The sequence below is a fragment of the Fonsecaea pedrosoi genome, assembly GCF_000835455.1.
Source record: "Fonsecaea pedrosoi CBS 271.37 unplaced genomic scaffold supercont1.1, whole genome shotgun sequence".
NCBI classification, from domain to species: domain Eukaryota; kingdom Fungi; phylum Ascomycota; class Eurotiomycetes; order Chaetothyriales; family Herpotrichiellaceae; genus Fonsecaea; species Fonsecaea pedrosoi.
Window position 1 is genome coordinate 3,306,155 of NW_013550615.1, and position 26,088 is coordinate 3,332,242.

Consider the following 26,088-nt stretch of genomic DNA (forward strand, 5'->3'; position numbering starts at 1 on the left):
CTGAAGGGTCTTGTAAGTTCGACAATAGCGCGGGAAACTGGGGTTTTATTCACTGAATGTTCCCGCGGGCAGTTAAAGGCAGTTCCCATTCATGTGGAGGTAATGTATTAACTTGTGTCAATCTGTCTCTGGCCTTGTTCACTACCATGCCATTTATGACTGCCACCCATGAGCGAAATTCCAGCACTGTTTGATGAAACAGAATGACACACTGATCCACTGCCTATTTCGATCATCAGTGAATAACCATCCTATTCAAGGTTTCCTGATGGCTTCTCCCTCAGGCTATAAGTACCCCCTTCTTCCCCTCTCAGCCATATCCTGCGCTTGTTGGGCCTGCGCCACGACACAACACCAGCTGAGATTGCCTTCATGGCACAAGGCTCACCACCAACGATCACTCTTGATTATATTGCAACAGCTTCGTTATCGCTCAGAGGCTCGGCTTTACCTTGGACCAGTCCCGGGTTTTCATGCTTCCCACAGTCAACACCACGAACCTTCTGCACTCACGGAACATCACTTCCAGAGACCGAGTTAGAGTCCCAGGCGCTGGGTCCACGGTCCCAAAAGGACACATTTCTGCAGAAAGACCTTGAACCCGACGCGGATACCTCTGACTTCTTGAGGCCAGAACAGATACACTCGACACAACACCGCACCACGACTGCCTGGTTAAGGCTGGACGTGTTTTTGCCGCGAATACAGAAATACACATGTTTTCGGGCATCGAAGAAGATGATGATGATGATGACGCAGCAGATGTATTCTGCGCCACGGGGGAACGGAGCTATATATTTATATCAAAATCTCTCCGGCTGGAAGAAGTCGAGGATGCGGAGTCGGCTGGAAAAGTGGTAGTGGAGAGACATGGTCAGCGGCAGAAGACGAGGCTGCAAGGTTGAGTTCTGCTGCCACGAGTATTTCAATGGGTGCTTGACACCTTCCGACAACAATGCACGCAGACAACAGACGGAGAGAAGAGCAGTTTGCTGACAGGTGAGGGGGCCACGGGGCACGGAGAGTCTGACAAAGGAACAAGTCGGGTTGAACCTTGAATCATGTTCGGTAATTATCTACATTGGCTCCGAGTCACTTCTCTAGGCAGTATACTAGTATGTACGAGGTATGATGTTGGAAGTATGAGCGGAATGTATATCCTCCGTCTCCGTCTCCAACTCCGTATTCGTATTGGACCAGAGTCCCAAAGAATTATGCACCTACCACGTTTGTACAAGATGACCTCCCCATTCACTGACGTAGACCATGGCTCGCGGAAGAATTATCCCAGAAAGTCAATTCGCAGCTCCCTCATCCTCCTCCTTCATCATCAAACACACTACTGAAGAAGTTGTCCACAGGGTTTCTCTCGCAATCGATCAAGGACGTCGACACCGATCTATTCGTTTCCATCCAGACCAGAACAGGCCCGATTTTTCGCCGGTAGCAGCATCACTGTGATACAACCCTTGCACCATTACCTACATACCGCCCGTATACTGCTACATATTCGAATCAGCCGTTGCAGCCACAATTCCCAGCAACCCGACCACCCCTCAGCTCAACATAGCTGCTGAACCCCCTCGACTTGATTATCACCTAGCCAACCGAACAATAATGGACTTCTCCCCCTCGACGTGGCGCGTGCTCGGCCTGTCCGTGGCAGCGACGTACATCGGCCTGGGCAGCTTCGCCATCACCTTCCCCGTGGCCGCGGGCAAGACGTTCGGGCTGTACCCGCACTCGTCGTCGTCGTCGCTGAGCGGATCACCCTCGACCGCCCCGCCAGGCACCAACGCCAACCCGACCAAGAGCCGCACTTCGCCGGCCGAGCACGCCAACGCCGACGTGGCCAACCACGCCGCGGCCGTGACCACGTCCATGGCCCTGCTGGGCGCGCGCGACCTGAGCATCGGCCTCGCGCTGGCCAAGCTCGGCGCCGACGCCAAGCTGCCCGAGATGGGCACCGTGATCCTGGCCGGCATGGTCCTCTGCGCCGTCGACGTCTACCAGATCTGGCGCCTGCGTGGTGCCGGATGGGGTGCCGCGTTCGCTGCTGGCGCGGGCATTTGGGTTGGTATCGGTGTCGGGTTGGTGCAGTTGTAGTCGGTCCCTTCGGCTAGGTATCTGTCTACCAGGGACTACTGGGCGGCAGGAGAGCTAGGGGGACCACAAAGATCTATCGTGACTCAGTATCACATGGAAACGAGAGAGGCCAAAAAGAGGAGATATGGCAACAGGTGGTCACTTCACCCCAATTCCTTCAAACCTAGTAGTCTCTAGTTATTGTATTGTCTATAGTGTTCGAGCAGCCGAAAAGTAAACATCTCTACTCCCTCCCAGTCATTCCCTTTCCTCCAACGAGCCTGCTACATAACTCGATCACTTTCTTTTCTCCCACTTCTATCCTCAGATCGCATCGAATATACTTCAGGTCATTCGGTGTGCTCTGCGGCAGGAAATTGAGGGAACTTTGATCATGCCTAGAGAACCCGTGACGTTGATATACTCCGCGAGGATCATGTATGTATATATCATGACTATAGCTCTGTATAAGTGTATACTTGGGTTGGTGGCCAGCTTTGTCCTCGGGCTGATATTGAACAATTACCCATAACATCTACCAGCAGAGAGGTGTTGCGACCGAGGTGACCGCACTGCACTGCACTGCTGGCTGGGTTACATTGTACAACCTTTACGCACGTTTATAGACCTGCGGATGAACTTCTCTCCCTCTTCTGCATTCCGCATTCTGCATTCTGTGTGGCACAATTGTCTATTTGCTGTTCCTGTTCCCGTTCCTGTTTGGCCTACATGGCGACGACCATGAATGAATCATCCCTACTTGTTAATTTACGCTCCGGCTGGAAAATGCAAACCACTTCAAAGGTCCGCCCACCCCCTCAAAAATTTCTGTGGTCTTTTCCTTCACCCCGTTGAATCAGGGTCCGTGTCCCCTGTGTGGATTTCGTTGACAGGTCATCAATCGCTGGACATATGCCAAGCATCTTCCTCGAGCCCCCTTTCGGGGGGGGGGGGAAGAAGTTTCTTCTACATGTCCACTGTCTCGTTGAATCGTAAAATGCCGTTCGCCTTCATAATACCGTTGACGCCATCCGGTAACATCGAAAAGGTCGAGCTCTGCGCTTGCTCGTGTGAGTGCGATTGCTGATGGCCTCCACTGTCATTGTCCGCCGACGCATCGGAAACAAGCACCAGTCCTGCTTGCTTGAGAGTTTCCGTCAAAGCAGGCACCATCTGCAAAATCCGTGCCGAGCAAGTCAATCCCATAAAGTTGTTCAGTTGTGCCAAGCGTGCCGACTCTTTGATCGACGTCCCTCGTTGCGAAGCAGTTTCGATGAGATTTGAAGATGAATGGTAGGCGTTTGGCGAACTACCCAGATCATTGCAGAGTAGGACGGGGAAGTTGGGCTGCTTCCAGTTCAAGGCAGTGCAGATGTTGCTGTTGAAAGAGGAGAACACAATGGAACGAGTCAGGTCCGGAGCCTGTGCGCGCAAGGCCCTTGCGTGATCGAACACTTCGGTCAGAATCGCGTCAGCGAAGGTGTTGATGTCAATATTCGAGTACACTCCCAGCGAGAAATCTTCATGGCTTGTCGGATACAGAATATGCAGATTGAGGTTGATGTGTGAGGGTACCGCCATCAGGATCTCTCGAAGCGCAAAGACGGAGCCAGACAGTCGGTCTCGCCACTCGATGATATCCATGCTGTCCAGGGTCGGTGTTCCATCATTGTTGAAAAGACGGCCTTTCATGCCAAGTTTCATCAGTGTCTCATATTTGAGCTGACAGAGCGAGACGTCGAGGTTGTTGTAGGTCACAAAATAAGACGGGTAGCTCACAGGAACACCGTCCCGGGTGAGCTGTATCGTTAGTCTGAGGTAGTCCCCAGAAAGGCTCGATCCCGTAACTAATCCGCTGTGATCGTCTAAAGCGCTTGTGGCCTTCCAATACGGTGCAAATTGTGTAATCTCCAACGGCGTACCCTGGTACGGTTTGATGACCTGGAAATCGAACTGTATCTGTCCCACCGACCGGAGCCTTGGGTCAAACAGTGGAAGACAGCACGTGCCAGCGCTGCTTGCGATGGCGCGAAACACATCCGGAAGGGCGACCGACTTGGCTATCACTTTCGATCCAAACGTCGGGTAGATCTCGAAATCCACAGAGAAGGTGCTGAGATTATCCACCTGAAAGTACACGGACCTGGCGTCCTCTTGTATAGGCAGCATTAGATTGCGAGGAATGAGGTCAGAGGTTTTCGAGGAAATGGTTAGGCGGGCCGCAGGGTACCTCGCTTCATTGAAAAATTGTATGGCTTTCGACGTCCGGTCGAAGTTGAGGGCAATGAATGTTTTCGTGTCGAGGAAGTTGTGTCCGTAGCGCCGCAACGGTATGATCGGTGGCGGCAGGGATAAGTCAGGAATTCCGTCGCCCTCAGCTCCTGTGGGTTCCTCGGGCGTGATCTCCATTGCTAGCATCTGGTTATGGGGTGGGACAACAGGTCCTAACAGGGTGGAAGATCTGCGTTCGGCGCGATGGTGACTGCTTTGCCGCCAAAGAAGTTCCATACATTCCAGGTGGCCTTCCCATGTGGCGTAATACATGGCTGTCAGGCCCTTTTCGTCCAGAGCCTCAGGGTCAGCACCGTTTTCGAGCAGTGCTCGCAGGCATTCAACTCGACCCTCGCTTGCGGCATGGAATAGTGGCGTCCACTGGTACAACTTATCACGCTGATTCAAGTCCGCCCCGTGCTGACGGAGGAGCAAGAGGAGATCGGCTTTTTGACTGGAGCGAGCCACAAGATGTTGGGGGAAAAGACCCTCTGCATCGGGAAGAAGTTTTGCGTTTCTTTCCAACAGTAAGGCGGCAACTTCAATTGATCCATGTTGACAGGCCAAGTTCAGGGGAATGTGATCTGCATCGGACTGCGGATCAATCCTTGCGTTGTTCGCGAGGAGAAGGCGAACACACTCGACCCGGTGTCGCACAATGCTATGGATCAACGGTGTAAAGTTGTCGTGGTCTTTCATGTCGATGGTGTTTGGTCCTGCTGCCAGCAATTTTTCAACCATAGCAAGGCGTCCTCTTAAGCATGCATAGTGCAGTGGTACCCTCCCATACACATCCAGACGGGTGAGGTCAATTCCATGACTGAGAGCATAATCCAACACAACCTCTTTGCCATAAATTGCAGCTTCGTGTAAACAGTTTCGTTCGTTGATGTCGTCTTCGGCGTGGATATCGACCAGGCCCGAGTTTAGGAATAGGTTCAAAGAATCGTCAGGTGCTTCAGAGATTGTCGCAAGGAATATTCTGGTGAAACGCTCGCGTGCATCCGGGGAGTTGCCCAGTCTGGCAAACCATTCTCGAAGGGCGCCAATATTACTGGCGGCAGAGGCTTGAAGAATCTGAATGTCGATATCACTCTCTTCCGTGCCCACACGTTGTCCTATCATGCGATCTTGTTGTCTCGATACTTCGTACTGAATATTTTCACCCTCTGCCCATGCCTCCAAATCAAGCCTCGCCGTTGTCGCTCGGTCTGCGAGGTCCCGAAGTACATCGCGATTAAAACAAGGTTGGATTTCGACGGCACGTTGGAGATAGATCTCTTTCGTTCTTGACTGTCACTGGTGTCAGCTCACCCCAGAGGCACGGGTATAGACAGTAGTCCACCTTCGACGTTTTGTCCCACTACAAAAGATCAGTCCCTAATTCAAAATAAGTGGTAGGCCAACCAGACCTTTTTCAGAATCTTTGAAATTGCGGTTTCGTTGACTTCGACAAATTGCTGCGACGCGTCAGCTACCAGAGTCCTTGTCTAGAACGCACCCTTCTTACTTGAAGTTTGTTGAGATCATTGTCGAACTGTTGAAATCCCTCGACTAACGTTGCGAAACTAGCAGAGAGTCTGGAGCTGGCTGCTATTCTTGCTTGGATGACCCTCTTCTTGTCAAGCAACGTTTTCAGACGAAGAGAAAACTAGACCGGGGTTAGAGGCCAACTTCGTCAATATGTAAATTTCTATACCTCTGCCTCTTTCTGGAGATAAAAGACGTTGACCTTTTCTATCTCACGTTCCTACAACTTGTATCAGAGAATGGCGGGAAGTGCGGAAGATGATGAGGCGCCCACCAGTCGGAAGAAGAAAACCTCTTTATTCGCTCTAAGTGCGGCCTGTGCGTCGAGGGTAGTGGGACCTCCTTGGGCGCTAATGGTAGGAGTAGCACTGAGTTGTTTGATGAGCTGAATGACATGGTGAGCAGAGTCTTCTCTTAACGAATACATAAAGTCTTGTCACACCCTTTTGAGGGCCTTGTAGTTGAGGAAACTGGCCGCATATTCAGGAAGATCCAACTGCTGGCGTTGGATCTGCTTGCCGAATTTCCTGATTGGATTAGTGCCAGGGTATGAGAGGAATCAAAGAGAACGTTACATGTTTGGTGGTGCGAGGGTATAAAAGAGATTGACTCAAATGACACTATAACGAATAGAGTCGGCCCTGACAAGGCTCTTTTGGGGGCCCCGCGATGCGCGACACTTTTCCAGGTGTGTTAGCGGACAGAAGGACCACTCTGCGATGGTCGAAGAAGCGGTATATGTGACATTGGGTGAGCGAGAAGCGGTGGGAGAATGCCGTTCAAGGCGAGGCTTGAATGGTGGAAAGTTCTTTCTGTGAGCAGGATGTGTGTTTGATGCGAGCTTTGCTCCCAATGTTGAAATTTTCGGTACCAAGGTGGCCCGGACGTCAGGCTCGGGTCCAACGATGGTTTAGGGCTCACAAGACCGTGTGTTCGTGAAATAGCAGAGGGACCAGTTGGGGAAGAGGGTGCAACAACCGAGTTGAGATGCGCCTGGCCGAATGAGCGAATCAAGAGACACGAATCAAGCACGCGGTGCTTCGGAGAGCAGTTGTGACACTGTCAGATGGTTGCAGGAGATGCTTGGTGCCTCGTTGAAAGGGATCTTCGGAATAGATCACAGTCACAAATTGGAGTGAAATTAGAGAGCCGTCGTAGAGATGCGCGCAGAGTAATCAGCTCTTGCTCAGGAAATTGTGCTGAACTCTTTGCATGTGCCCGACCATCATGATGGATCAAATGATTGCACTAGTATAGAAGTTTTTCCGGGATGCATTATTTCGTGCAGTGTGCCGACGGCCAATCAGAGCGGGCCTCAGAGCAGGGCCTTGGCATAGATCATACCGGCTTGGCGCGCTTCCCGCTCGCCGCGTCGCTCGCTCGCCCCCGTGGCGCATTCTTTGTGTCACCACAGTTCTGCATTTGGACTTGTTAAGGGTCATGCCTCTGTGTACAATTGCCGCAAACAGAAGCGTTGTTGTCGCGTAAAGAGGAAGATACCCGTATTCGAGTTGGCATCAAAGAACTGTCTGCACTTTGTTACCACCAGGCAGGTATCAACTAGCCTTATGCGCATATACTCGATAAAGACCTTTTATTCGATTCCGTCTCATCAAGGCTGTCTCTATCTCTCTACGTGGTGGGACTCTTCTTCGCATTGGTGATGTTGGTATTTGAGATCCAAGGGAGTGGCCGCTGACCGTTCCAACCCGCTCGTTCGTGCCTTCGATGACGCCAGCCCTTTGCGAATTTATCCCTTGAACACTCGAGCACAAACGCGCAGCCTGTCAACCATCTCACTCACAAAAGACGAGAAAGAGTATATTAGTTTACTTTGTCACTTCTTTACTATTTTCTGCTGCCACATCTCATTCATTCTCTTGCCTCGAAAGACAAGACACGCTTCACCCCCTCAACTCTAGGAACAGAAGAGTACATCCCAGCAGCTCGCGTGCTGCCCCATTGAACATGGCCCCCATACCAGTCCATTCTGCCTCGCCCATAAACACCAACCTCCCGTCGCATCCTCTCGGTGTACTGACGCCCAGCACTGCCGCTGCTCAGTATACGCCTTTAGACGATGAGTGCCAGCCAACTTCCACAAGCCGTTCCAGCGGTCCCTTATTCTCACAGCAGCCTGCGCAACCTAGAGCACCGGCAGTCCCGCAACCAACCAACACGTTAGCCAGCAGTTACAACAATAGATATGAAGCGACACCCACTTCAACCAACACGATAACCACATCCGAGTTCAGCCCTCCACCACCGCAGCCAGGTGCAGTGCCCTTACCTTTTACAAGTCCTTCACCACACTCCACCGTACCCCTTCCTCCACAGCCCCTCGAAATCCCACGGTATCAACCAGGGTTGTCACCACACGCATCCCCACAGCGTCAGATGGTTGTCCCTGTACAAGCACAAACTCCCACACACTCCCGCCCAATGCCCATTCAATCCCCGTCGTCCACCGCCTACATGCCATACACGCCGACCCGTTCCATCCCAGCTGCAGGCGTAACTTCCACCACCACAAGTCCCAGCTACAACTTCTCGCAGCCTCAGGATCTCTCCCACCCGCCAGGGTATCAACAAGACCATCATAGCTCCTTTGACGACAAACCCGTCGAATCGTGCCAAGAGAACGACTACCGCGCCACCCTTTCCCCACTATCATACTCGAAAAGAGGTGGCATATTGGACGGAGAATGGGGCGGTTATGGCTCGGAAGATAGCGACTCGAACGGCACGGTCGTGAAGACGGCCATGTTGTGGGCAAGGGCCGCGGGCAAAAGACTGAGTGCGACGGAAAGGCAGATATGGAAGCATATCAATGGCGAAGATGATATTTGAGATTCAGACCCTAGTGGTACATACACTGGCGGAGGCGGGAGCAATGCTTTCTTTTTGTTTCGAGACAAGAGTTGTGTGTTTAACGATGAAGGGGTAAACGGTTCATGGAAGGACAAGGCAAGAAAGCAGGGAAAAGGTTATCAATCCGGTCAGCGGCACAGGGGCATGTAAGCTGGATGATTTACCCAATGAAAGACACTTTTTTCACTCTCTTACGAACAAAATGCATGGACTTGGTGGTACTGGGATCGTCGAAAGGGCAACAATATCTTGCTGTTTGTTGGGAATGCTTGGGACTTGAGTTGGCGAAGCCGTTCGTCCGCTACTCCGTAGAATAAGGATAAGGATTGGCGGAGGGCTAATGTACCAGTAGACGTACCTATCTATCAACCCAGTACCAATATGGATATCTGCTGAGCAAAAATGCGGTCTGGGACTAAAAGGGTTGAAAAAAAAAGGGTGAAGACTACTTTCAGATCTTCCTGCAAGGGATTCCCTAGTCATTGGGGGGCGGGTACGAGATAGACGGATGCGACTTAGTACTGCGATGGCAGTTCGTTGATGTCGCTACTAAGCGGACCAACGAACGCAGTTACAGTCAGCCACAAAAATCTTCCGAGGCGAGAGAGTGTACTCAGACAATGGAGGGCCACAGCGAAAAGTAAAGGTTCAGAGACTGCAGGAGGGAGCAAAGTGAGATGCTTGAAAGCACAAGTCGAGGCAGTAAAGTACAATTGCAGACCGGAGTGAAAGAAACGAAAGGATGTTGTAAAGCAAGAAACCCCATTGCATATTGTGAACAAAACCCCCAACGAGTTTCAACGTGGCCATTTCCCCTCGTCAATCCCCGTTTGTGTCGTCTCTATTTGCAAAATGTGTTTCATCTTCCTCGACTTGGTCGCCGCACCCCAGCACCTGCAACCAACCTCACCGTATCATCGTACAGTCTCGCACCACCTTTTGAACCTTCCAACTGAAGGCGCGCCATTACCCCCATTGCACCTCAACTACACCATTTTGTGCGATTGGAACAGTCGCTTGTCGGATAGTCGCAGTAAAGTGACGAGGCGCTTAGCCAGAACCGCCCTTGAACTTCTTGCCGAACATGAGAAGTTGGACCTCTGCAAAATTTGTTAGCACAAGAGATGCATCGATGAGAGCGGGTTGAAACATACGGTCGTAGATGGAGAGCACACCGGCACCAGCGACACCACGGAGAATGTTGGCACCAGCACCCTTGAAGAAGGACCGGACACCCTCAGCAGCCATGATCTTCTGGGCAGCATCGAAAGAGCTCTTGTATTTGACAGCCTGTGTTATGTGGTTAGAGAAGTGCGGATCCTGCAGTTGTAACCGGTGGTAAACTTACCTCGCCGGACGTCATCATCATGCGACGACGGATGGTATCAAGAGGGTAGGAAGCGATACCGGCACCAGTGGTGACACCCCAGCCGAGCAAGAAAGAGGCCAAGAAGTTACCCTCAAGAGGACCGACCAAGAGAACAGGCTTGATAGAGTCGTACATGCCGAAGTACAGACCACGGTAGACGATTATACCAAGGACCGAAGGACCGAAACCACGGTAAAGACCGGCAATACCATCGGAAGCCAGGGTCTTGCGGTAGACATCGACGAGACCGTTGAATTGACGCTCACCACCCTTGGAAGCAGACTTGGCATCGTTGGCAAGACGGGTACTGTGAATATCTGTATCAGCATACTGAAAGGGTGTTTGTATGGAGTGTGAGACATACCGAGCATAATCGAGGGAGTAGACGAAGAGGAGGGAAGTGGCACCAGCAGCACCACCCGAGGCCAAGTTACCGGCCATCCACTTCCAGTATCCATCGCGCTCCTTCTTGAAGGCGAACATCGACTTGTAGGTATCACGGAAGGCGAAGTTGAGCGCCTGGGTAGGGAAGTATCGGATAACGTTGGCAGTGTTACCTCTCCACAGAGCCATAACACCCTCGCTCTTCATGGTTCTGCTGAAGCAGTCGACGATACCGGTGTATTTGCGGTCAAGACGACCGGCTTTAAGCATTTCATCCTATACGTCATGGTGTAAGTGGTTATGCTCGGTATGGTCAATTTGAGTGTGGTCATCATATCAACGGTTATTGATAAGAGAATTTTTCTGGGCATATTGTCCGGGGGATCTGTTGGGCATAGTAGAGGGTTTCGTATGCCTCATGCAGATGTGTTCGATGGGATGGAGCAGGTACACATACCTGATTCTGGATCAAGAGCTTGACACGCTCAATGGGAGCAGCGGCAGTTTTCTAGCAAATTTTGTCAGCTTCACGGTTCACATTCACTGTCTACCGGAACTGGAGAGTTACTCACCGAGACAGCGGCAGAGACACCACCCATCAAAAAGTCGACGACGAAACCTAGGGTCCAGAGTTAGTTCCGATTGACCGCGGCTTCTGATGATCGAATCGTCGAGGCGAGGCCCGGAGCTCGTCGAGTCCTGGACGTCGACATCAACGACAGTGAGGTCTTACCGGGCATGCCCCATATCGTCTTGGACCCTTGGTCCACTTCTCTAGATGGCAGGAGTCAGCATCAGTATGCACAAGTTCGGCTGGAAGTGTGCTCGGAGGCAGTCCGTGCAGCTCAAGGAGGCAGCTCGGTAACGATAACTGCCGCAGAACAGCACGAATCGACAGCGGATAGAGTGTGAACTAACCCTTTGGCCATCTTGACGGTGGTTATGAAGAACTAAGGACTATGATTGAGAGGAGAGAAGGAAGGGCAGTGATGGGTGGACGCAAGAAAAAGATGCGAAGATGCGAAAAAGAAAGATGGAGGAAGTTTAGAAGCGGACAGGTATTTTTCAAAGGGATTGGGAGCTCGACTCGTGCTAAACCTAATATGGTAAGGCCCGGATCTCCCTCAGCACAACCGTCAATGCGAGGTGCTTGTGTGCACTTTTCCCGAGCGACCAGCGAAATCTCAGCACTGTCCGCCCCGGGCAATTATCGTCCGCAATCAAAATTTTGTCTCCGCTGAGGGAAAAAAAGATCACTCTCTGCACAGCAACCGGCTCGCCCGTGGCCCCTATCGCGCTTGCCCGGGGGATGGTGTCAGGCTCTGATCAGCCACTGGACGGCTCCTTCGGTTGCCTACAAGACCATCGCACTCAACCAAAGTAGTTATTTTCTCCAAATATCGCCCATTCTTCCGCCCATTTTTCCGGAAAGCAGTCTTGCTCCCTCATCGATCCACAGCTTCTCCAGAGATCTCCAGAGAACCTTAACCGGGCCGCATGAGGCTCTTTAACAGGTACGAATACGAGTGGAGGGTTTTGTAATCCTTTTGAACACGCTCCCTGCCTGAAAAAGGAGGTACTGAACACACCTATGTCGGTCATGGGAAACATTGAGGACATCGAATACCGAAACATGAGGGGTCCCACTAAGGGCATGTGAACCTGATCTACCGAGTACATCCATCACAAGAAATGGTGGCAAGGCTGAGGGGGCGTCGCTCACCCTGACCTAAGTTTGCTTCCCCTTTTCCTTCCGAGGTCCAGGAGTTCAAAAGGCTCCATACTTGGTATACACCTCCACAATAATCAAGCAACAGTATCGACTTCTGTCTTCGACTTCTTGTTCCTCCTTCTCTTCTTTTTCTTGGCTCCCTCTGTCCTGATGTCTACTGCAGCTTCATCTCCTTCATCCCTGTCTTGACTGGCCTCAGGCTGCGCAGGAATCAAATTGCTTGCCTGCAATCCTTCCTCGTTGCCAAAGGTGTCCAACCGCCACTTCCTCAACCGTGCTTTCTTCCCCAGATTCTTCAGGTCCTTGCGCTTCTTCTCTGGATCGCGGAATGATGCCAGTTTCTTGAGCCCGACAAACTCATTCAATTTCTTGTCATCGGCTAGCAATATATCTCTTGCAGTAAGACCAAAGCTCTTGGGAGATGTCTCACGGTATGTGAATCCACCAGTCTTCTTGTTGGGCAAGGATGCGTCGAGCTCCAATTGAAGTTGATCAGCCACTAGTTGCTCAATGATCCGTCGTTCTTTCTTTGTGTCCCGCTTGCTCTCTTCCACAGACCGCTTGACTTTCTTCGCCTTCTTTGGAAGAGGTTCTTCATCAGTCAGACTGAAGTCCGCTTTATCGTTTTCTTCGAAATCAGGCACTATGTCCTTGATGTCCAGGTCGTCGTCAAATTTGGGCTTTCGAGGTTTCCGCTTTTTTCCACCCGTGTCGTCGTCGCTCGGGAGGTCTTCCTCTGCGTAGTATTCATCGCCAAACCGTTTCTGCATCATCTCCTCCCATTTGGTGTCATCCCAATCGTCGTCAACCAAGTGCGCCCAATCCTCTGGCCGCAAGTCCTGAGTCTTGATACCGGCAGCCCGCTTGATTCTGCGCACCTTCTCTTCAAGCTCTTCAATTTTTAACTTGCGAAGACGGGCTTTTTCTTCCTTTCGCTGCTGCTTTTCAGCTTCTTTCTTCGCCTTCTCTGCTTCTCGCTTCTTTTGTCGCGGATTCGCCTCTTGTCTCCGAACAGAGTATTTGGCAGCCAAGTCTCGCGCATGAGAGCGCAGAGTCTCATTTGATTTCTCAGGGTCCTCGAATCGCAGATTGTATGCCTCTTCAAACTCATCTGCTCTCTTGTCTTCTTCATCGTCGTCCGACTCGAAAGGGTGCAGATTAGAAGGATCCGGAGCCGCCCAAGCCCGAGAGGCCATGAAGTTTGACAAGAAAGTTTCAGGATCCTTTTCCGCGCTTTCCACGTCCAAAGCAACCTCAGATCTAGGTAGCTTTTCCCTTCTCTTCGCGCTGAGAAACTGATGTTCGTCTTCTTCGTCCCCGTCATCCTCGTGCTCTGCGGCAGCGTTGATCTCTCCAATGATGGACTTCTTTAGCTGCTCTTGCTCTTGGTTGTAAGTCAGAGGGACAGGATCTTCTTCTTCCGGCTGGACACCACCATTCAGTAAGGTCTGCCTGTGGTAATCTTGAAGGTGCATCGGCTTCTCCTTTCTGGTCTTCGTAGTTGCATCGCCCTCGTCGTTAATATCGGTGTAAAACGTGACGTTTTTGTCATAAACACGGGGATCTTTCGAACGAATTGCGTTGAGGGTTGCCATGATCTCCGAATCAAGGGCTTCTGTGGCCAGCTCCCCTTCATCTTCGGACTCGCTGGTCGAGTCATCGTCCGAGGCAGAACTTTCGTCGTCACTGGAGAGAGATTCGGCTTCACCTCGCTTACGCTTTCGTGAGCTGGAGGATTTGCCCAGCTTCTCCTCTACTATACAAAAGATCAGTTCAACATGTTCTCATCACTAGGAGGGAGAAAGGTCCATACATCTCTGTAGTTCCTCTCGTTTCTTGTTGTGCTCAAATCGGCGCGCATACGCCTCATTGACCTTGAGTTCGCCGCTTGGTGGGACATCGGCACCACCATCCTCGCTGTCGGACGAGGAGTCGCTACTAAGCAATTCACGAGCCATAGTTTGTAAGATACATATGCTCAGAAAGACGGAAACTGTTCTTCTGTCCTGGGCGAATTTTGTCGGATTGGCCTTTCAATTCTCAAAAATTTCTCCGCATGCCCAGACCCAGATAAGCCTGGATGGAGGAGAAACAGACGGGTATTAGGCAGGTACACCGAGTGGCTTGGGGACCGTTGCAGTGTTGGTACCCATCAGGTACTACATCTGTAGTAATTGGTGTGGCGGATGCTTACGCAGGCGCCTGCGAGATAGTAAGATCCGGAGTAGGTACCTCGACCTCCACATCATGTACGAGTGAGTATACCGTATGCAGGGTTCGCGACTTTGGTTTCTTGGAGACGCGATTGTATCGATTACCTACCAGCCTACGTACCCTACTGCTACCACTTCTCTAGCAACATTATTCACCGCACGATCTTCCTGAATCAACTTACTCTGCCTTACACGGTACTCGCCTCCTTCGTTGGCTCGCTATCCTCCAGGCCGGTCTCCGTCAGGATCGCTTCTGCAGAAATGAAGGCCCATACATGATTCAATCCAACTCCTGATTCTTCCACCATAAGTTCCGCGCCTCTGCACGTCCAAAATGGCGCAGGCACCGCCGCCCGTCGATGACGTCGGAAGACTGATCAATCTGATTCCTGTCGGTTTGAAGGAAGCTGCGATCGATTCGCCCACCGCCCGCGCCACCGTTGTTCACTATGGAGAGCAAGTCGATCTCCTTGAGAAATGGCTCGACGACTATGCCAAAGCCTCCACGAGACTCGTTTCCGAAGCCCTGACCCTAGAAAATGTCCTCAACAACTTCATAGCCCACGCCGTTCTGCCCGTGAACATCTCCGAGTCAATGCTGGATCATGACTACAGCATCCTGGCTATGAAAAAGTTCGCCGAAGGCGCCAAAGACTATTGGATGAGCATGATAGCAGTGGTCAAGAGATTATCTACCATGGTTGTTGATCCCATAAGGCAATTCCTCCAGAATGACCTGCGGGCTTTCAAAGATGCGCGCCGAACGGTAGAGGCTACTCAGAAAACCTTTGAACATCTGCAAGGAAAATATGCTGGGTTGGGCAAATCGAAAGAACCTTCATCGCTCAGAGAGGAAGCCTTTCAATTGCATGAAGCCCGCAAGCTCTACATCAAGGCGATCATGGACTTCTCCAGTATGGCACCACAGTTTCGATTTGCTCTGGATAAACTCCTGGTCAAGGTCTTCTTTGAGCAATGGCGTGAGATGCGGCTCTCGCGCGACAATACAGCCGCGACGTTCCAACGGAGCGCTGAGGAGATGCAGAGGATTAAGGGCTGGCTCTCGGAATTGGAGGCCAATGAAAAAACATTCCGCAGAGAGCTCATGATGGCGAAGAAACAGCTGGAGGATGCCGCCGAGCTTGAAACCCGGCCTTCACGAGAGTTGGAGGATTACACTTTGTCAACTGTTCCTCCATTTGCTGGTCATGGCCATAGCGCCAGCACTTCAACCCTTCAACGCTCACCCAAAAAGCCCACCTCCCAAACCGGTGAGAAGCAAGGCTGGCTGTTCCTCCGAACCTACAGTGGGAAACCAACGCGAACTGTCTGGGTAAAGAGGTGGGCATTCGTTCGCAATGGAGTCTTCGGCTGGCTGCTGCAAGGCACGAGAGCAGGAGGTGTTGAGGAGAGTGAGCGAATTGGTGTTCTACTATGCAATGTGCGCCCCGCCCCGGCAGAAGAACGTCGCTTCTGTTTCGAGCTTAAGACCAACAAGAATACGATCCTCCTTCAAGCAGAAACCCAGTCAGAGCTTGTGGAGTGGATTGACGCCTTTCACATTGCCAAATCTAGGGCGGTGGATGATGGTGATGGAATCCGCGGCTTCACTTCTGGTACTGGGAATATTCAAGCTGGTGCCGCATTTGCAATAAGCGCGCCACCAATTCCCGAATTTGGTACTTTCATCCTTGGGTCGACGGAGCCGGGTGCTGTTGGAGAGGATATCGCCGCGCTGGAAAAGACCCACACCTTGCCGATTCCAGGGACCGAACATGGACGTGAGAGCAGTATGGACTTACCTAGGAGGTCAACAGCCTTTGATGAAGGCGGCCATCGTGATACTGCCTCTCGCATCATTTCTAAGCTCGATTTACACAGAAAGAGTCCAGCTCCAACCCAGGTGTCCGCCAGCCCATCGACACCAAATCTCCCCGTTGGTATTGCAGGCTTGATTGCCGCCACTCATGGTCCTATGCCTATCGGTGGAAGTACTCCGTTGCTCCAAAATGCCGACGGCGAGTTCTCTAGGCCACGAAGTGCATTTACTTTGGCCCTTCGAGACATGCCTGCCAGCAGTCTTGCACCTTCGACGTTGGCTGCGGTACCATCTCCTACCAACCTGAGCAAGTCGGCAGTGATCATTACCGGAGAGCGTGGTCTGAGTCCTGCCCCGGACAAGACTGGACTTCCTACGGGGCTTGTGGTCAACACCTGGGGGACGTCCTGTACAGCCTTTTTGAACCGACTTGAACGGACTGGCCCGAATGATAAGGCCGAAGTCAAACTCCTAGCGCAGCGGACCCCGACGCTTCAACCATCATTTTCTCTTCCAAAAGCATCCGCTACGCCTACTCGGCCGGCTGTTTCCCTCCAAAATAGTATTCCACACCTTGACTTAAGTGTGCCACAAACGGGAGGCACTCGAAGCAGAACTCCCTCGCCAAGTAAAAAACAGCACAGGAGCACTATAAGTGTGGATCGAGATACTGCGAGACACTTCAATACCGACCTACTCGTGCCTGACTTCCCCAACTATTATCCTTTGCAGCTCAAGTCTCAGGACGCACAGTTCCGCCTTCTGTTTCCAAATGTGAAACGCGACGACAGACTAGTCATGGTGTTTAGGGCGACCTGGAACCCAGGTGAGCAACAAGAATTCCCCGGCCGAGTCTACGTGACTTCCAGGGACATCTACTTCTACAGCAACCACCTAGGCTTGGTCCTGACGTCGTGTGTGCCTCTTGGATCCATTGACGAGGCCACTGCTGCTCCCGGACGAGACTGTGACTTTATCTTCCTGCATCTCAAGGATGCCGCAAGCGACGCCGCTAACCGACGCATCACAATCAAAACATTTCTCGAGCCGTTGAGACTTCTGCAAAGGCGCTTGAACTTTTTGATAAGAAATAGTGCTTCCGACGAGCCTCTCGACTTGGAGGGGCTAATGAAGGCTCTGATCAAAATGGAGACCGAGAGCCCTGACAGGAGCCCCAGTCTGGAAAGCTGGGAAGATGTGTCCCCAAACACGCCTGTTGATACGGGTGGGCCCCGATATCGTGGTAGAGCGTCAACTATCGGGACTGAAATACGAGGCCCACTGCGAGTTGACCGTGCTTTACATCACACTCAACTAGGCCGGAGGGAATCGAAGTTCAAATTGCCCGCTCAACCGGTGATTTATACCCCCCCAGGAAATCTACGACTAGCCGTGGAGAAGGAGTTTGACATCAGCGCCAAGGCATTATTCCATGTCATGTTTGGAGATAAAAGCGCTTTGTGGCAATTGCTTCAACATGAGAGGCGCGCGAAAAATGTGACCCAAGGGCCGTGGTTGAACGTTGGAGAAGGACGGCTTCGACGAGAGTTCGCTTTCGACATTCCCACCAAAAACATGCTGGGTCAAGAATCTTTTACACGAGTTAATGACTACCAGACGATCGATGTCAATAGTGACCACTTGTGCTATGTCATTACAGACAAGCGAACCCCATGGCATCTCCCCTACCAACACAACCATCGCCTCGTTAGCAAGATTGTCATCACTCACGTTGCAAAAGCCAGATGTAAACTCGCAGTTTTTGTCAAGATAGAATGGCTGCGCACCGCCTGGATGCTGGGAGGAGTGGTTGAGCGACAGGCGCTGTATGATCTTGAACTCGATTCTCAGGATCTCGCGGATTTGGTGGCGGATCAAGTTCGCAAGCTCGGCCTCCACAGTCGCACCAAAAAGGCAATTCAGATCTTCGGCCAAGTTGGCCACTCGACCGAAACCACCCAACTTCTAGTGGAGGCGTCAGCGCTCAACATTGAACTGAGGAGACAGCCTGTTTCCCGGACCATGACTGGACTATTGGCCCAAAGCACTGCCTCTACGCTGGAGAGCGCCTTGGGAACTCTACTGCAGTCGTTGCTGAGTATCTTGAGATGGGCCATGAAGATGATCTCTACTAACAAACTCGTATTGGTGGCCCTTGTTCTTTCGGCACTGTACAATGGTTGGCATGCCTATCGGGACTCGCTTGACTGGTGGCATGAACGCAGAGCTGGAAACTTCATGGCTCGCCTTGGTATCTCGCCGAACACTGTTATGAGCAGGGCGGTGTACATCAGTGACTTGGACGACATTCTCAGCCGAGAAGCGAATCTGCCAGCACGGGACTCCAGCGCTTGCTACCGTGTCTTCTATGATGAAAATGACCCGGAGTACTTTCAAGCAGGGCTGAGCCAGACTCCAGCCGCGACAGTGCAGCAAACACGTCAACGACTGGGCACTCAACGGCACGATCTTCTTGTGGCCGTGCGTGTCGTCAACAGCATTGAGAAACAAATCGTGCAGGCGGCCTGGGAACAGTGGGTTGTGGATGAGCATCGTCGATGTCAGGTCGTGGAGGGACTGGTATTGAATGACCTGGAGCAGAACTACACGGACGCTGAGAATGACCTCAAAGGCTGGTATAACGAATACTGCACCAGCTGCGGTGATGAATACATGAGGATGCGGACAGCCTGATTTGTACGATATACTGATAATGGAAATTGGAGTTTGAGAGCAACCCACGCTCCTGGCCCTTTGAAGCAGAAGTCTGGCACTGAAGACCATAGTAGGCGGCCGATAACTACGAGGAGGCCGATGAGTACAGCAACCGATTGTCCAGCGATATGCATGATACTCGGGCCCGAGAACGACAACTGATCTCCGTTAAGGAGGCAGGAGGTCATTGGTTCGTGCTGATTCCCTTTTCCGGAACTATTCTCGAGATTCGCCAAACGATCGTCACAAGCATCAGCCACAGTCGTGGCCTGGCACGCCTTAAACCGGCGCTCTGCGTACCATGACATGCCTTGGATTCTCTACGTCGCATGATGCTACACCAACGAAGATCTCGAGGTTTCAACCGCGGCGTAGGAATGGTAGGGAACGTCACTGCCTTCTTTCGAATATCTTGGGTATGCTACTACACTTGGGTCTCTCTTGTGGCCAACTCGGCTAAGACGGGCAGAGGAAATGCTCCTGGCGGGTTGATTCCCACCTCGTCTCTAATCTGTTGAAGTGTCGCGCAGGCCAGCCTCTTCTGGTCGTCCCTGGTCGCGTCGCCCAGTGCCACGAGCCGCAAGGGCCAAAGTAGGCGGACTCCGTCCCTCCAAAATCTTGTTGTTAGTCTTGGAGAGGCGCCTGAAGGACCATCCGTTGAAAGCAGTAGGGGGAGACACGCGAGGATTTCATCTGCTGCACCTTGGACAACCTCAACCCTACGCTGAAATTCATCCTGCAAGGTCCTTGTCTCTTCGAGCTTCTCGGTTCGCATCTTGTCCCAAAGCTCCAACAGAGTCAGATGGAGCTGCAACCGAAAGGTATGGAGATACGTGCGCCACCATAGTAGCCCAGTGTTCAAACCAGAGTCAGCAACAGTTTCAGATCCCGGACTGTCATAGAAGGCCTGCCACAAGTGCTGCGTTTCCCTCTCAAAGCCCTCGACCTCCGCGATTACTGCCATTGCTGCACTGCGGGAACTTGCTGTCCATTGAGTGATGGTTTGTTGGATGGTCGCACAGAGAGTGGACGCATGATGGCCATATACACAGAGACGATAGGTGTGCCGTTCGTCTTCATTCAACCACTTTTTCAGCTCCCGAAACCAGCTCGAAGATTCAGAAGGGCTGGCCATGTCGGTGATGAAGCATCTGACTTGCTAATGTTTCTATCAGCAATGTGCGACCATGGGATGGTCAACCGGACCGAGCACTCACGATTGCATAGTAAATCAGCCAGAACAAATCCCGTGCCAGGGGCGTATTAAAATGCGAAGTGCCTCGCAACCGCAGCAAACTCATCATTCCTTGGGTATGGACAATCCAGGAACCGATGCCGTGGCTCTGTGGAGACTTGTCAAGAGGTTGACGGCCTTGACCTGGTGACACAATGAGCTGATGCGATATGGTCAGCGCCCGTCTTTTCTATTGCTTCAATAATCACTTGACTCTTGACACCTGCTGGCGGGGATTCCCAAGAGCTACGAACAAGAGGCGGTTCTTACCTCGTAAAGACTCAGCAGCCACACAGACGCCAGCGTTTCGTCTTGCGTCTGTAGTACTGGATGCTCGAGAGCCATATTTGTCGCTTTCAAGGCCTGTCCATATGTCGCCGCTCGCTTGGATCGTGTCTCAGGCGTGTCTATGTTGCGGGTGAGGAAAGCATGGCCAATGGCACGACAGGCCAGTACGATGGAAGAGTCTTGCCCTGCTTCAGACACCATGCCGGACAGGAAATTGATGTCGACCAACTCCGATGTGGCGCTATGTCTCTGAGGACCGATGATATTGCTGAACGCTAGCGTATAGGCATGACTGTCCCAGCATTCTGCCAACTGGCGCGTCGGAAAGAGATACCAACCAGAGAAAACCACGACATCTACACATGTTAGCTTTCAACTAAAGTTGTACAGGTTGCTGATATCACCTGGGTCGAGTATCTCCATAGGCGGCATATTGTCCTTTTCACGCCGATCCCCAGGCCCCTCGTGGTTTGGGCGATGCGAGGATGACTTCTTGGGACCGGAACTGCATGGCGGACTGATCCTCTTGCGTCGGCGGTCTCGGTTCGCAGACTGAGCGAATGAACTAGGGCTTTGGACGCGGAACACGAGGTCAAACTCGTCCCGATATCCTGGACAGCTTCTCCCCAAACGTGTACACCTGTTGCATTCCGGTTGGGCCAAATCACACTGTGGGTGATTTATTAATGCAGGTCCAGGAAGGCATATTCGAATCAACACTCACTTTCACCCGCCTCTGTCGGCACAGATGGCAATCCCGACTTGGTCTCCCCACGTTCGGCATGCCGAGGATGAGGACAAGGAAACAGCGTAGAGACAATTTTTCTTATTCACACCTCGAAAAGACTTCTGACCACAGCCAACTTCGCCCGACCTGACCAGGAACACGGTTTTATCCATGGCCACATCGCAAAATGCACCCAAAGCGTATACTTTACTCGCATGCTCAGCGGAGTCCATTATTGCTCGAAGGTCAATGAATCGTGCCTGTGGAAGTGGCCCTTTTTGCAGGCAGCAACAAAAGAACAGCAGTTAATAGGGTCAAAGCCCTTAACCCACTCAGGGCAATATTGGAGTCTCGGTGGCACGGAGCCGATTAGGCGAAAAGCTTGTAAGGTGGAAATGGTAGGCATCTGTCAGACGAGGTTCAACGATTGAATGCGCGGAACCACTTGTGGTTCGCGCAAAGCAGGCTGGTCAGACAGAACAGCCATTTGAGCCAGTTGAAGTCGCCCGGCTGATTTCCGAAGGTTGGAAGTCCGGAGCCACCGATTTGAGCGAGATGAAGCATTCGTGCAGCGCTAGACCATGTGCGGTAATCTTTTCGAGCTGCGCCACAAGGCTGAAGCTCCTGGGGCTGAAGGGGCATTGCAAGAATGAAACCTCTCGCGATAATTGCCTGCTCCAAGGCTTGAGACGTCTATTGCCTCGAAATATGACATCGTGCATACTTGAAAGCAATGCCATTCGACCTTCGCGATGGAGATCGCCAGTAGGGACTTGCCCCTGTCACAGCGCAGATCGACCGAGTGCATTGTGGACCTCGTACACTTGCCCGAAAGAGGTTACGGAGGGCCTGAAATTCTAAAGACCAACTTGAGGCTTCTGAAGTACTTTGGCAGGACGATCGACTTCAATGGATGGTATAAAGATTGCTCGAGAGTCCGGGCTTGGTCCCTCCAGCACTCTGAGCCAGCATCACGAAGAAACATCTGTTCCATTGACTATCAGAACTTTTTGTACAAAGAACAACAACCTCTACAAGATACATTGCAAAGATGGGCCTATCCAGCAACGACGATGGGGACTCGAACGTGTGCAGCATGCCCAACCCCCTAACAGCCGGTACGTTGAAGACGAGCAGACCGAGGAAGTTACCTCTATTGACGGTGCAATTCAGATGCTCCAGAACCATTTATTGGGAACCTCTCCTTTAGAGAATTCAATCTGTGTCTCTCGGGCGGCTGTACAGCATTTGTTTGCCTGTCTATGGCCATTCTCATGGCAAGACACGCCACACATTTCAGTAAACCCAACGAGCAGAGCAAGTGAGTCTGATGCCCATCGGGGCTTTTCTGCAACCAACAACACAGAAACTGAGACTATTCCATCACAGGATCTTGAAAATTTGCCTCCTCCTTCCATTCAACAGCCTGTTGTCGCTTCTCGGGATCGCGTTCCCGAATGCATACCCATACCTCGACCCGTGGACGGACGTGTGGGAAGCAATCGCTTTGGGGAGTTTCTTCCTCTTGCTCTGCGAATTTGTCTCACCGAGTCCGGATTTTCGCGACGTCTTCTTTGCCGCGTTGGAGGTTCCGCGGTCTCGCAGAGCTGCCGAGAAGGGGCGCAATGCCCACGGCAGTGGGTTAGAATGGTACAGGGTAAGTCCTCGTTGATTTGCCCGAGGAGCATAGAGTATATGCAGGAAAGGCCGGACGCTGATGGACCTTTGGACAGAAACGATGGGTCGTCGTTTTCCAATACGTGGTTATATCCCTTGGGGTTGCTGTCGCCACAGACATCACTCAAGCCTTCAACAAATATTGTCTGGAGAGCAGCAACATCCATTTCTCCCATATCTGGGTAAGTACTTGTCATCCGGCGAGCAATCTGCCTCACAAAGTCGATCAGCCTAACCGTTTCCTGGACAGCTTACCATAATCCACAACATCTCCGTCTTCATTGCCGTTACATCCTGCATCAAGTTCTACAATGCGCTGAAAAAGGACATGAAGCACCACAAGCCGCTGGCCAAGTTCTTGTCTTTCAAGCTCATCATCGGCTTGTCCGTCATTCAAGAGGTATGTATAGATGGTTGTTCCTGTGCCTTCTCCTTGTCATGACTATTTGTCTAACAGCCTCTCGCGTCTCTTAGATCATTTTCACCATTCTCCGCTCAACCAGCGTGCTGAAAGAGAGTTCCACCATGACTTACGCAGACGTCAACTTTGGCATCGAAACCATGACCACCTGTATCCTGATGGTGCCATTTTCCGTCTATTTCCACTACTCGTACGATGTTTCTCCGTACGACATCACGAAGCCACGGATGCTCCCACTGTCGGATATCCCACCAGAGTACATCGACGATTCCAGGTCTTCTCAGGAAGGCTTGACGGGCAGGAACGGCAGTCAAGAGTCCTTCAACCAACACCGGCACATGGCCCATGAGACTGGTGGCCAGTACTACGGCGGGAGATTCGGTGTCAAGGCGTGGGCGACGGTGGTCGACCTCAGAGAGATTTTGAAGGCCATCCAATTTTCCTTCACTATGAGGACGACGGCCAAGAGGATGAACAGGAAGGTTGTGGGTGTTGATGCTTCTCCATCTCCACCGTATTAGGTGGTCCAACTGCGACTCGGAATGTTCTTGTTGGTGCTGGCGATGGGATGGAATCGGGAATATGTGATATGTGGTTCACGCTGTACGATTATTCAGGCGTTTCGAGATAGCGATGTACTGAGGCGTTGATTTTCTTGGAGAATTATCCATTCGTCATGATGATCCTCGTGGTTTGTTCGGCATTTACGGCTGCAGAGCCTCGTCACGTGCCCTCGCGGGGTCCTTTGGCCAGCCTCGTTTCAAATTCCCGAGGCAAATGTCGGCTGGATGCGTTTTCGGCATCCCAAGTTCGAATTTACCTCGATGCCGACCAACAGCTGCAATCACTGGGCCTGGGCAGACGAGAGTCAGAAAAATCTGGGGCAGCTGTCAGAACTACATAATGTTCCCTTGAAGTCTCTGGACCTACAAAGGTATTTCGACCTTTTATTAGTGATTGACTGATTGTTACGTGTATTCGTTCGTCTTGTAGGGGGCTCGAACGTGCTAATTCCTTAGCATCACCTCCCCTCGATTCCTACTCCTCCGTCCAAACCCAGTTTCACAACAAAACACCATGTCGTCGTCGAACGTCATCACCCCCCTCTCCGAACCGCCCTGGCTCGCGGGCATGCCCTCGCCCTACTACCAGGAGAAGCACAAGCGGTTCCAAAAGGCATGTCGGGCGTTCCTGGAAGAGCACCTTCTCCCCTACGCCATGGAGTGGGAGCGCGAGGAGACGGTGCCGGACCACCTCTTTGTGACCTTCCGCGACGCCAACATGCTGATCCCCAACCTGCCGGCGCCGCTGCCTGTTGAGTGGCTGCACAAAGTGGGCATCCACGACATTCTGGGCACCCCGATCGAGGAGTGGGATTACCTGCACACGGGCATCTACCTGGACGAGATGGCGCGAGCTGGTGTCGGCGGCCCAGGCGCCTCCATGACTGCCGGTCATGCTTTTGGTGGGCGACCTTGTTTTTTTTTTGTGCCCTTCTCCCCTTTTCCCCAAAGAAATTCGAGTCCCCAGGAGAGAATCCACATGATCCCGGGGGTGTGCTGCGATTTGAGACACTCTGTCGACTGACCTTTGCCGCCAGGTATCCCCGCCATCCTCAAGTTCGGCGACAAGGCCCTGCACGAGAAATTCCTCTACGACCTCCTCCCCGGCAAAAAGCGAGCATGCATCGCCATCACCGAACCCAGCGCCGGAAGTGACGTGGCCAACATCCAGACAACGGCGAAGAAGACGGCAGATGGGAAACACTACATTATCAATGGACAAAAGGTATTTATTTACAATCCCACCCAGTCCCTTTGCGAAAGGGGGGGGAAGGGGGTACTTTTCCCCCTCGCCAACCCAAAAAAAAAAGAGAAAATGTGTTTGGGGGGAAAGAGAAGAGGGCTAATTGAAGATGATATCTAGAAATGGATCACCAACGGATACTGGTCAGACGTCGCCGCCATGGCCGTTCGGACGGGCGGTCCCGGCGCCTCGGGTCTGAGCATGATCGTGTGCCCGTTGAAAGGGTACCCGGGCGTGACGATGCGTCGGCTCAAAGTGGCCGGGCAAATCAGCGCCGGCACGACCTTTATCGAGCTGGACGACGTCAAGGTGCCCGTGGAGAACCTCATCGGCGAGGAAGGCATGGGCATGCGCTACGTCATGACCAACTTCAACCACGAGCGGCTGACCATCGCGGTGGGCGTGACGAGACAGTCGCGCGTGGCGCTGGCGGCGGCGTTTGAGTACGTCATGAAGCGCGAGGCGTTTGGCAAGGCCCTGATCGAGCAGCCCGTGGTGCGGCACCGGCTGGCTAAGGCGGCCGCGGAGCTCGAGTCGATGCAGGCCTGGGTCGAGCAGTTCCTGTACCAGATGACACAGCTCCCCAAGGCCGAGGCGGACGCGAAGCTCGGCGGCCTGACGGCGCTGGCCAAGGCCAAAGCCGGCATCGTCTTCAACGAGTGCGCCCAGACGGCCGTGCTCCTGTTCGGCGGCAACGGGTACACGCGCACGGGACAGGGCGAGATCGCCGAGCGCATCTACCGCGAGGTCCCCGGCGCCAGGATCCCGGGTGGCAGCGAGGACGTCATGCTCGACCTGGCCATTCGGCAACTGGTCAAGAACTACCGCAACGCGATCAAGGCGTTGGAGCAACAAAGCGGCAGCAGTAAGCTGTAGGTGTTTGACAGGGTAGGGTGGGGTAGGATAGGATAGGATATTCTAGCCATTTTTTGTAGATGAACAAACA

The 26,088-nt window shown here is 52.3% G+C and overlaps 9 protein-coding genes across 9 annotated transcripts; 5 read left to right on the forward strand and 4 right to left on the reverse strand.

Annotated features, from left to right (window-relative positions):
- Positions 1-1,617: 1,617 nt before the first annotated feature.
- On the forward strand, positions 1,618-2,106 carry Z517_01194 (uncharacterized protein; the record flags this gene model as incomplete). Its single annotated transcript, XM_013434156.1, has 1 exon — positions 1,618-2,106. One exon carries the CDS (start codon positions 1,618-1,620, stop codon positions 2,104-2,106), a length of 489 nt encoding a protein of 162 aa, XP_013289610.1.
- A 945-nt stretch (positions 2,107-3,051) lies between these two features.
- Positions 3,052-6,313, reverse strand: Z517_01195 (uncharacterized protein; the record flags this gene model as incomplete). The annotated part of the gene is made up of 6 exons (XM_013434157.1): positions 3,052-5,649; positions 5,702-5,719; positions 5,769-5,816; positions 5,867-6,007; positions 6,056-6,106; positions 6,161-6,313. 6 exons carry the CDS (start codon positions 6,311-6,313, stop codon positions 3,052-3,054), a joined length of 3,009 nt encoding a protein of 1,002 aa, XP_013289611.1.
- A 1,541-nt stretch (positions 6,314-7,854) lies between these two features.
- On the forward strand, positions 7,855-8,736 carry Z517_01196 (uncharacterized protein; the record flags this gene model as incomplete). Its single annotated transcript, XM_013434158.1, has 1 exon — positions 7,855-8,736. The coding sequence occupies one exon, from the start codon at positions 7,855-7,857 to the stop codon at positions 8,734-8,736; it is 882 nt and encodes a 293-aa protein (XP_013289612.1).
- Positions 8,737-9,807: 1,071 nt separating this feature from the next.
- Z517_01197 (ADP,ATP carrier protein) lies at positions 9,808-10,780 on the reverse strand (the record flags this gene model as incomplete). The annotated part of the gene is made up of 3 exons (XM_013434159.1): positions 9,808-10,047; positions 10,106-10,433; positions 10,491-10,780. 3 exons carry the CDS (start codon positions 10,778-10,780, stop codon positions 9,808-9,810), a joined length of 858 nt encoding a protein of 285 aa, XP_013289613.1.
- Positions 10,781-12,316: 1,536 nt separating this feature from the next.
- Positions 12,317-14,200, reverse strand: Z517_01198 (uncharacterized protein; the record flags this gene model as incomplete). Its single annotated transcript, XM_013434160.1, has 2 exons — positions 12,317-13,998; positions 14,056-14,200. 2 exons carry the CDS (start codon positions 14,198-14,200, stop codon positions 12,317-12,319), a joined length of 1,827 nt encoding a protein of 608 aa, XP_013289614.1.
- Positions 14,201-14,789: 589 nt separating this feature from the next.
- Z517_01199 (uncharacterized protein) lies at positions 14,790-18,968 on the forward strand (the record flags this gene model as incomplete). The annotated part of the gene is made up of 1 exon (XM_013434161.1): positions 14,790-18,968. The coding sequence occupies one exon, from the start codon at positions 14,790-14,792 to the stop codon at positions 18,966-18,968; it is 4,179 nt and encodes a 1,392-aa protein (XP_013289615.1).
- Positions 18,969-19,413: 445 nt separating this feature from the next.
- Z517_01200 (uncharacterized protein) lies at positions 19,414-20,943 on the reverse strand (the record flags this gene model as incomplete). The annotated part of the gene is made up of 4 exons (XM_013434162.1): positions 19,414-20,148; positions 20,207-20,383; positions 20,494-20,867; positions 20,916-20,943. 4 exons carry the CDS (start codon positions 20,941-20,943, stop codon positions 19,414-19,416), a joined length of 1,314 nt encoding a protein of 437 aa, XP_013289616.1.
- Positions 20,944-22,289: 1,346 nt separating this feature from the next.
- Z517_01201 (uncharacterized protein) lies at positions 22,290-23,857 on the forward strand (the record flags this gene model as incomplete). The annotated part of the gene is made up of 6 exons (XM_013434163.1): positions 22,290-22,356; positions 22,412-22,559; positions 22,628-22,895; positions 22,972-23,097; positions 23,166-23,315; positions 23,390-23,857. 6 exons carry the CDS (start codon positions 22,290-22,292, stop codon positions 23,855-23,857), a joined length of 1,227 nt encoding a protein of 408 aa, XP_013289617.1.
- Positions 23,858-24,413: 556 nt separating this feature from the next.
- Positions 24,414-26,018, forward strand: Z517_01202 (uncharacterized protein; the record flags this gene model as incomplete). Its single annotated transcript, XM_013434164.1, has 3 exons — positions 24,414-24,801; positions 24,937-25,124; positions 25,263-26,018. 3 exons carry the CDS (start codon positions 24,414-24,416, stop codon positions 26,016-26,018), a joined length of 1,332 nt encoding a protein of 443 aa, XP_013289618.1.
- Between the last annotated feature and the right edge of the window lie 70 nt (positions 26,019-26,088).